The sequence below is a fragment of the Orbicella franksi genome, chromosome 3 (genome assembly GCF_964199315.1).
Source record: "Orbicella franksi chromosome 3, jaOrbFran1.1, whole genome shotgun sequence".
Taxonomy (NCBI): domain Eukaryota; kingdom Metazoa; phylum Cnidaria; class Anthozoa; order Scleractinia; family Merulinidae; genus Orbicella; species Orbicella franksi.
Window position 1 is genome coordinate 30,532,914 of NC_138147.1, and position 10,000 is coordinate 30,542,913.

General features: G+C 35.4%; 1 protein-coding gene across 1 annotated transcript; it reads right to left on the bottom strand.

The window, feature by feature from the left end:
• Positions 1-6,370: 6,370 nt before the first annotated feature.
• LOC145480524 (melanocyte-stimulating hormone receptor-like) lies at positions 6,371-7,477 on the bottom strand. Its single transcript, XM_081458764.1, has one exon. It carries the CDS (start codon positions 7,310-7,312, stop codon positions 6,371-6,373), a length of 942 nt encoding a protein of 313 aa, XP_081314890.1. The 5' UTR covers positions 7,313-7,477.
• Positions 7,478-10,000: the final 2,523 nt, after the last annotated feature.

Below are 10,000 nucleotides of genomic sequence, written 5' to 3' on the forward strand. Positions count from 1 at the left end.
CATGTTTGAATCCCCCAAACATTTTCCTAAACTTCCTCTACTTAAAATTCAGTCTGTCGTGACTGATACTTGACCTGTACCTGTTTTTTGGTATTTATATTCTTAAGCTAAATGAGAGAGCGAGAGATTGTTAAGGTGGACGTTTTCTCACAATCAAAATATACACGATGTAGTGTGGTGTTTCAATCTATTTTCAGTTCATAAAATGTACCTCATTTGATTGAAAATCGTAAATACAAGCCCGAAATAATCAGCCTGATCGTCACAGGCATAATGTTTGATGATATGTCTTTGAGGGAATACAAGACTTCTCAAGATATGGGGGCTGGCCGAAGTGAAGGGAGGGGGAGAGGGGAAGGGGGTCTGTGGCTCATATCAAGCAAGTCTGTTTCAAGATCGAGTCGGAAGTGTGATATGGTTGACCTGGCGGCCAGAAGCACAGCATATCTCAATGAAATGCCTATCGAGAAACTCGCTTCCTCCATTAAGTTATTTTAAAAAAATTTCTCGCGCCAATGTTTATAAATATAAACGCAATATATAAACCTCGCTAACCGGGAAGTGGCTAAAATTGTTTGTTAAAAAAAAAAAAAAAAAAAAAACTAGCCTTAAAATCTACATCTTGAATCTCCATTCACGAGTTGTTTTGCAATATGTTCAGGTAATTTGCTGAAATTAAGCTTCAATTTCACGACCCTTATAAAATTACAAATGCATCCTCCTCGCCATATTGTTTTTTTTAAGCGTCAAATGGTGATGTATTTATCCGGTTAAACTTGTCAAGCATAATATTTCGTGTTAAGTTGTTATGTTCATTTTTTCTCACTATGTTTATCCTCATTTTTAGTCATTATGACAGAATCGCCTCCGTTTTCGTTAAATCTCAGATTTAAAACCTATCGACGAACTTTCTTGAGAGGAAAGTCTTTGCATATGCTGTTTGAGAAGTATAAAAATTTACCCTGCGTTGTTCATGTTCCAACAAATTTAGTCTAAATTAAAATCTCAAAACGCATATATCCTGAACATGTATAAGCTTGCAAAAATACGTGTCATCCTCTCTCAAATTTATTTATTTAATAATCAAATGAATGCGCGCGCTCTGATTAGTCAATCAGCTATGGTTTATTGTGCCAGTAAACTCATGGAAATTTCGCGTGTCTTCTGAATTATTATATAAAAGCAATAGACCACAAGTTTTTATGGTTTATATATATGTTGATAAACCACTTGGGATGTTGGAAGAACACGAGAAGAATTCGTAAATCGCGAGCCGCAGGCGAGTGATTTACGAATTCTTCGAGTGTTCTTCCAACATCCCATGTGGTTCATCAACCTATGTATAAAACATAAAAACTTGTGATCTATTGCTTAAATACGGAACTTTCTAAATGTTATGATCTTAGTTGTAGCTTAAAAAAGCAAACATAAATAGTAATAGTATTAATAATATAAAGGCACTTTTTTCTGCAGTCTTATAAAAACACCCAGCTAAAAAAAAATGTCCTTGATAAAAGCGCAGGAAAATTTTTGTTTTTATGCTGAACAGAATAATTCTTGTATTTTGTACCAGCTTGTTGTACTAACTCTACAATGTTTGAATAACGCATTCCGATAAGCAAGCATGAAAATCTTTTCATCTTTTTATTCATAATTAGAAACAAATCTTGCCTGCAACTTTGTACCAGAAAATTGAATTTAAAACAATGAAAATCTTTACAGTTGTAATTCCTACCGGCATGAACATGCAATACCGTCGATATACCAATAAACGAAAATCAGTGTCATTCCTAATTTAAGGCAACTTTTGAAGAAACTTATCCTTTATTGATGACAATTTTTAATTGTTGTCGCTGATGTTCTTGGCAGCTAAAGGATCGTTTATCTGTACAATCGCAAAACCAGATGCGAAACAATACACAACTTCAATATTAAGAAGACAAAAAGTGTATCACAAAAACCAATAAACCAAATTGACTATTAGTCTTACCACCCTTAAATTTTTAGCGAATCTTATCTGTTAACGATCGATGTTAGTTTCTTACTTTGTTTCTTTTTCGGTAACCTAAGAAATGATATAGTTCCACAAAAGCTAACTCGATCAACAGCAAAGTATTTGTCAGCTTGTGTCCGTCACTGCTTGCCTCAGTGTCCACAGAGACACTGCACACAAAATAAAGCCTACTACAGAGACCACCTCGTATACGTAGCGACAAATAACGCAATGTTCACTGACTGCAGTCACCAATAAAGTAACAGCCAGAGGCTCTACAATAAGACCTACACAAATATCAGATGTTGCAAGGTTCCTTAGCAAGAGTTTGCACGGCGGATGAAGCGAAGGCTCACTGCGAAGGGCGACTAGGATCAGAGTATTTCCGAGAAATGCAGTAATGGACAGAAAAACGTTTAAAATTGAGATAAATGTCAAATGGCCGTGTATTCCAGCAGTTAAATCTGGTGAGCAATGTAGTTGCTGAAACGTGGTAAATGTGGTCTGCTTTCCGTCTTCAGAAACGTTTGCTGTAGCCATTAATCTGCCTCAGCGATGTGACTATCTGAATTGTCGGGCGCGACTTTAACTACAAGCTGGAATGCCTTGATTAAAATTCACGTTATTGAAATTATTATAAGTAACATCCATGAACAATAGATTTGGTAAAACTGAATTTAACTAGCCTAGCAGATGGCTTTACTACCAATGACCGACCTTTTTTCTTCGGTTCAGGAGTAATAGCAGATTTTTTGTTCCATGATGAATACCGTGATAACAACAAAAATTACAAATTCAAAGTCAACTGAATTATTGGGCTCCAACATGTGCAAACCAGCATTTTCAATGTAGGAAATATTTCTTCGATTCTGGAAACTTCCTGTTATCCTTTTCAGTAAATTATTCTTCATGTTTTGAAAGACGACGATAACTAAACAAAAGGAATGACGACTGATATCATGTCATGATATGGGGTGTACAGAATATTATCGTTATTAATCCCCGATGGCTTGGAGAAAAAGGCAGATAGGAAATACCTTACTTGATGGAATAAACTGAGCTCCTTTGCAGAGAAATTAAAGATCAAACCTCTGTATTAAATTTATTCACCCTTGTACTGAATGGAGGGTTTCTGTTAAATCGACGATAAATACACAAAAGCTTATTCAAATGAACAATTCCTTGGAATTAATTGCTACGTTTCTCTTTGCAAATGACAACTACTTTGCCAGTGCAGAGTTGGTTTTTCTTTCATTTTCCGCCTCTTTAAAACACTGAATACAGGCTGCTGTTTATACCGAGGACAATGTAAAAAGGTCTTGTTCACAATGACTGATAACTTTCCATTCTTTTGTTTCAAGCTGACAAACAGGTGTTCGTTTAATTTACTCAGTCATCCAGTATTTGCCGTTTATATGCTCAAAATTCATGCGATGGAAAAACATGAATAAACATCTGCTTTAATTGATTTCACTTTAACCAACAGTTAGAAATTTAGTGTAGGTTAGTAAAATGTTTCCTGATTGCTAAATTAACAACTTATACTTGATGTTGTCTTTGTTTCAATTGGCTTAATGAACGCAATAAATGTGACTAGTATATTTGCTATTTATATTTGCTTGTATATTTGCTCATATATTCTTTGAATTCTTAAATTACCCGTCAACAGCGAAAGGTGCAAATCCAGAACAAAAAACTCAAATAAATTATTTTTCCCGCAGAGGTTAGAAATGTTTTTAAAATGATGTTTGAACATCTTTTTCACAATTGGCTATGCTGGGTTTCTTGGAAAAACTGAAATTCTGCAATCTTCTTTATGCCGAGAGCGACGCCTATTTATAAACCCAGCGCACAAAAGACTATAATGAAATGGTTATAATCGCGGTCGTGCATGCGGCCAGAAACCACTGAATCACTGAAACACTTGTTTGGATTAATTTGGCCACTCACGTGGCGTTTATTTCAAACCATTCAAATGCTAAGGTGTCAAATTAATCAATTAAACATCGCTATATTTGATTCAGTGAATAAAGTTGGGGCGAAAAACAGCCAGCCCAGTAAGAGGTAGCAAGAGCAGAGGAGGAGCTCAGGGGATGGTGGAGGGCCGACGAAAGAAAGTAAAGTACGCTTCTAAGGCTAAACAGCTATCGCGATCGGCGCTGGCAGAAAAAAGGGAGAGGGTTAGCAGAGCACACGAATTTAAAGCTTGCTCTGCGTGTGGTGTCTAGCCCATTAACGGCTATCTACCTCTGTAGCTTGTACCGTAAGATAAGATAAGGCCCCGCCTCAGCATAAAACCCATTATCGCGCTAAGTCAATAATGGGCCATTTTCAGAGTTTTTTAATGTCTTTTTTTTTAACAGATGTTTTATACCATTCATTTCTTGCGCTCTCACGTCTCCGGTCGCGTACCCTGACTGACAGACTTCGATCGACCTCAAGCCTCCTCACGCATGCAGACCAATTTCTCACATTGACATGCAAATATGATTCGGTTCAAATAGTATTATAAAAGGCTGTTCGTCATGGTTGAATCCTACAAACAGTTTAATAAACTTCCCTTGTTTAAAACTCGGTCTGTCGTGACTCATAATTCCTGTTTTTTGGTATTTATATTCTTTAGGTAAATGAGAGAGCGAGAGATTGTTAAGGTGGACGTTTTCTCACAATCAAAATATACACGATGTAGTGTGGTGTTTCAACTTGAAATGAAATTAATAATTAATTAATTAATTAATTAATTAATAATTTGCTGGGCACGCTTTGACCGAACGGACTGAACATTAACTTAACTCACTTTCATATTTCGCAGTACGCCTTTGTTTAGTTTGTATTTTGTGCGCGCTTCCCGTGCGTGCGTACGTGTACAGTTTTTTGTATGGCGTGGCTCAATCATTCCACCTACTGAAGAAGGGCTAAGCCCGAAACTTTTAGATTACTAGCGAATTGCGAATTGCGAATTAGTGAATTTGGAACCTTATATCTTTTTAATGGAATGCCCGTCGACAAAATCGCTTGCTCCCTTAAATTTATTTTCAAAAATTGTCTCTCACTTACGTTTACAAATATAAATGGAAATTATAAACCTCGCTAACCAGGAATTCCAAAAATTTCTTGTTTAATTCTTATATATAGAAAAAATAGCTTCAACATCTACATTTTGAATCTCCATTCTTTAGTTGTTTGCTATGTTTTCAGGTCATTTTCAGACAGAAGCAGCTCAATTTCATGACCCTTATAAAATTAAAAATGCATCTGCCTTACCATACTCAAGCGTTAAATGTTTATGTATTCATCCGGTTGAACTTGTCAAGCATAATATTTCCTGTTTTCCATCTCTTACCAGTAATGTCGTTTCGATCTTTTGAATTTTCTACAATATGTTTATCCTCAGTTTTAGTCATTATGTTAGAGGTATAGAGTGAATCTCCTTTGTTTTCATCATATCTCAGATTGAAAGCCCATCGACGAACTTTGTTTGTAGAAAACTCTTTGCATCAGCTGTTTGAGAAGTGTAAAAATTAAGCCTGTGACGTCCATCTGCAACCAATTTAGCTAAATTAATATATCAAATCGCATATATCCTGAACATGTGTAGGTGTGAAAAAGTATCATTCACTCTCAAATTTATATTTATATACGAAATTTCAGAATTATAGTTTTAATTTAAAAGAGCAATCGAAGTAATAATAAATAAATGCACACTTTTCTGCAGCTTAATTAAGAAATCACCCACCTAAAAGGTAAATGTCCTTGATCAAAGCCCGGGGAAAGTTCTTACTTTTATGCTGACCAGACACCGAAAAAGTAAATGTCATTGATCAAAGCCAAGGGGAAATTTTTACTTTTATGCTGACCAGAATAATACAGCGATCGCCAACCACAAACGGTAACTCGTCCTTCCTCTTGTATTTGTTAGTTACAGCTTATCGTAACTCTACAGTATTTGAACAATGCACTCCGACAAGAAAACATGACATTTATACTTTCTTTTCATCTCTTTTATTCACAATTGCAAACAAATCGATCTTACCTGCAATTTTCTACTTGAAAATTAATTGACAACAATGAAATTATTTTTACCGTGCTACCCCGACCGGCATAAACATGTAATACGTAACTGTCGATATACCAATAAACTAAAGTCAGTATATATCAGTCCTGATTTGACACAGCTTCTGAAGAATCTTATCCGTTATTAATTATTATCATTATTTTATCTTTTTTTTGTCGCTGTTGATCTTGTAAGCTAAACTTAAAATCACTCTTATCATTCTTAGCTTTTAGAGAATCTTATCAATTAACCATCGATGTTAGCCTTTTTTTTTCTTTTAAGCTACGAGATGGCATGATAGAGTTCCACAAGATCTTACTCGATCAACAGCTAAGAACTTGTCTGATTGTGTTCTTCACTTCTTGTCCGACTTCCTGTATCTTCCAACAGTAAAGAATCGGGTTTAATGACGAGTTTAAGAAAACTAAACTTAATGTATAATTCAAACGGAGAGAAACTGATGAAGATAACTCAGTATGAACGAGTAAAGGTACTACTATTACATATGGTAAATAGCAAGCGACTAACGTGAACTGCAACAACAGTGCCGTGGACACTGCTTTCCTGTATCGCGCTATCTGGAGTTGATTTGATTGGGTCCGTTGTTGAACATTGTCTTGTACTTGACTTTGATGATGACGGAGGGTGATGAAAATCTTTGTATAAGAGAAGGTCGAGATTACTAGACTCAGTGAAGCAACAATAATACCAAACCACATCCATTTGGGAGAATTCCCAAAGAGCTTAGTTGTTGAAGTCGAGACAGTGGACACAATCCAAATAGTGATAATGATCAAATAGGCCCGCTTCAAAGTTACAACTTGTCTGTATCTCAGTCCCAACAACAGAGCGAGAAGTCTGTCCACACTTATTGCAGTCAGTGTCCACAGAGACACTCTGCACAAAATAAAGCTTATTACAGAGACTACCTCGTATACGTAGCGACAAATATTCCAATGTTCACTGACTGCAGTCACAAATAAAGTAACAGTCAGAGGCTCTACAATAAGACCAACACAAAGATCAGATGTTGCAAGGTTGCTTAGCAAAACTTTTGAAGGCGGATGAAGTGAAGACTCCTTGCGAAGAGCGACTAGGATCAGAGCATTTCCAAGAAATGCAGTAATGGACAGAAAAACGTTTAAAATTGAGATAAATGTCAAATGGCCGTGTATTCCAGCAGTTAAATCTGGTGAGCAATATAATTGTTGAAACGTGGTAAATGTGGTCTGCTTTCCGTCTTCAGAAACGTTTGCTGTAGCCATTAATCTGCCTCAGCGATATGACTATCTGAATTGTCGGGCGCGACTTTTACTATAAGCTGGAATGCCTTGATTAAAATTCACGTTATTGAAATTATTATAAGTAACATCCATGAACAATAGATTTGGTAAAACTGAATTTAACTAGCCTAGCAGATGGCTTTACTACCAATGACCGACCTTTTTTCTTCGGTTCAGGAGTAATAGCAGATTTTTTGTTCCATGATGAATACCGTGATAACAACAAAAATTACAAATTCAAAGTCAACTGAATTATTGGGTTACAACATGTGCAAACAAGCATTTTCAAAGTAGGAAATATTTCTTCGATTCTGGAAACTTCCTGTTATCCTTTTCAGTAAATTATTCTTCATGTTTTGAAAGACGACGATAACTAAACAAAAGGAATGACGACTGATATCATGTCATGATATGGGGTGTGCATAATATTATCGTTATTAGTCCCCGATGGCTTGGAGAAAAAGGCAGATAGGAAATACCTTACTTGATGGAATAAACTGAGCTCCTTTGCAGAGAAATTAAAGATCAAACCTCTGTATTAAATTTATTCACCCTTGTAATGAATGGAGGGTTTCTGTTAAATCGACGATAAATACACAAAAGCTTATTCAAATGAACAATTCCTTGGAATTAATTGCTACGTTTTTCTTTGCAAATGACAACTACTTTGCTAGTGCAGAGTTGAGTTTTCTTTCATTTTCCGCCTCTTTAAAACACTGAATACAGGCTGCTGTTTATACCGAGGACAATGTAAAAAGGTCTTGTTCACAATGACTGATAACTTTCCATTCTTTTGTTTCAAGCTGACAAACAGGTGTTCGTTTAATTTACTCAGTCATCCAGTATTTGCTGTTTATATGCTCAAAATTCATGCGATGGAACAACATGAATAAACATCTGCTTTAATTGATTTTACTTTAACCAACAGTTAGAAATTTAGTGTAGGTTAGTAAAATGTTTCCTGATTGCTAAATTAACAACTTATACTTGATGTTGTCTTTGTTTCAATTGGCTTAATGAACGTAATAAATGTGACTAGTTTTTTTGCTTGTATATTTGCTCACATATTCATTGAATTGTTAAATTACCCGTCGAAAGGTGAAAGGCGAAAGGTGCAAATCCAAAACAAAAAACCCAAATAAATTATTTTTCCTGCAGAGGTTAGACATGTTTTAAAATGATGTTTGAACATCTTTTTCACAATTGGCTATGCTGGGTTTCTTGGAAAAACTGAAATTCTGCAATCTTCTTTTCAGAGTTCTTTAATGTCTTTTTTTCTAACAGATGTTTTATACCATTCATTTCTTGCGCTCTCACGTCTCCGGTCGCGTACCCTGACTGACAGACTTCGATCGACCTCAAGCCTCCTCACGCATGCAGACCAATTTCTCACATTGACATGCAAATATGATTCGGTTCAAATAGTATTATAAAAGGCTGCTCGTCATGGTTGAATCCTACAAACAGTTTAATAAACTTTCTTTGTTTAAAACTCGGTCTGTCGTGACTCATAATTCCTGTTTTTTGGTATTTATATTCTTTAGGTAAATGAGAGAGCGAGAGATTGTTAAGGTGGACGTTTTCTCACAATCAAAATATACACGATGTAGTGTGGTGTTTCAACTTGAAATGAAATTAATAATTAATTAATTAATTAATTAATTAATAATTTGCTGGGCACGCTTTGACCGAACGGACTGAACATTAACTTAACTCACTTTCATATTTCGCAGTACGCCTTTGTTTAGTTTGTATTTTGTGCGCGCTTTCCGTGCGTGCGTACGTGTACAGTTTTTTGTATGGCGTGGCTCAATCATTCCACCTACTGAAGAAGGGCTAAGCCCGAAACGTTTAGATTACTAGCGAATTGCGAATTGCGAATTAGTGAATTTGGAACCTTATATCTTTTTAATGGAATGCCCGTCGACAAAATCGCTTGCTCCCTTAAATTTATTTTCAAAAATTGTCTCTCACTTACGTTTATAAATATAAATGCAAATTATAACCTGGCTAACCAGGAATTCCCAAAATTTCTTGCTTAATTCTTATATATAGAAAAAATAGCTTCAACATCTACATTTTGAATCTCCATTCTTTAGTTGTTTGCTATGTTTTCAGGTCATTTTCAGACAGAAGCAGCTCAATTTCACGACCCTTATAAAATTAAAAATGCATCTGCCTTACCATACTCAAGCGTTAAATGTTTATGTATTCATCCGGTTGAACTTGTCAAGCATAATATTTCCTGTTTTTCCTCTCTTACCAGTAATGTCGTTTCGATATTTTCAATTTTCTACGATATGTTTATCCTCAGTTTTAGTCATTATGTTAGAGGTATAGAGTGAATCTCCTTTGTTTTCATCATATCTCAGATTGATAGCCCATCGACGAACTTTGTTTGTAGAAAACTCTTTGCATCAGCTGTTTGAGAAGTGTAAAAATTAAGCCTGTGACGTCCATCTCCAACCAATTTAGCTAAATTACTATATCAAATCGCATATATCCTGAACATGTATAGTTGTGAAAAAGTATCATTCACTCTCAAATTTATATTTATATACGAAATTTCAGAATTATAGTTTTAATCTAAAAGAGCAACCGAAGTAATAATAAATAAATGCACATTTTTCTGCAGCTTAATTAAGAAATCATCCACCTAAAAGGTAAATG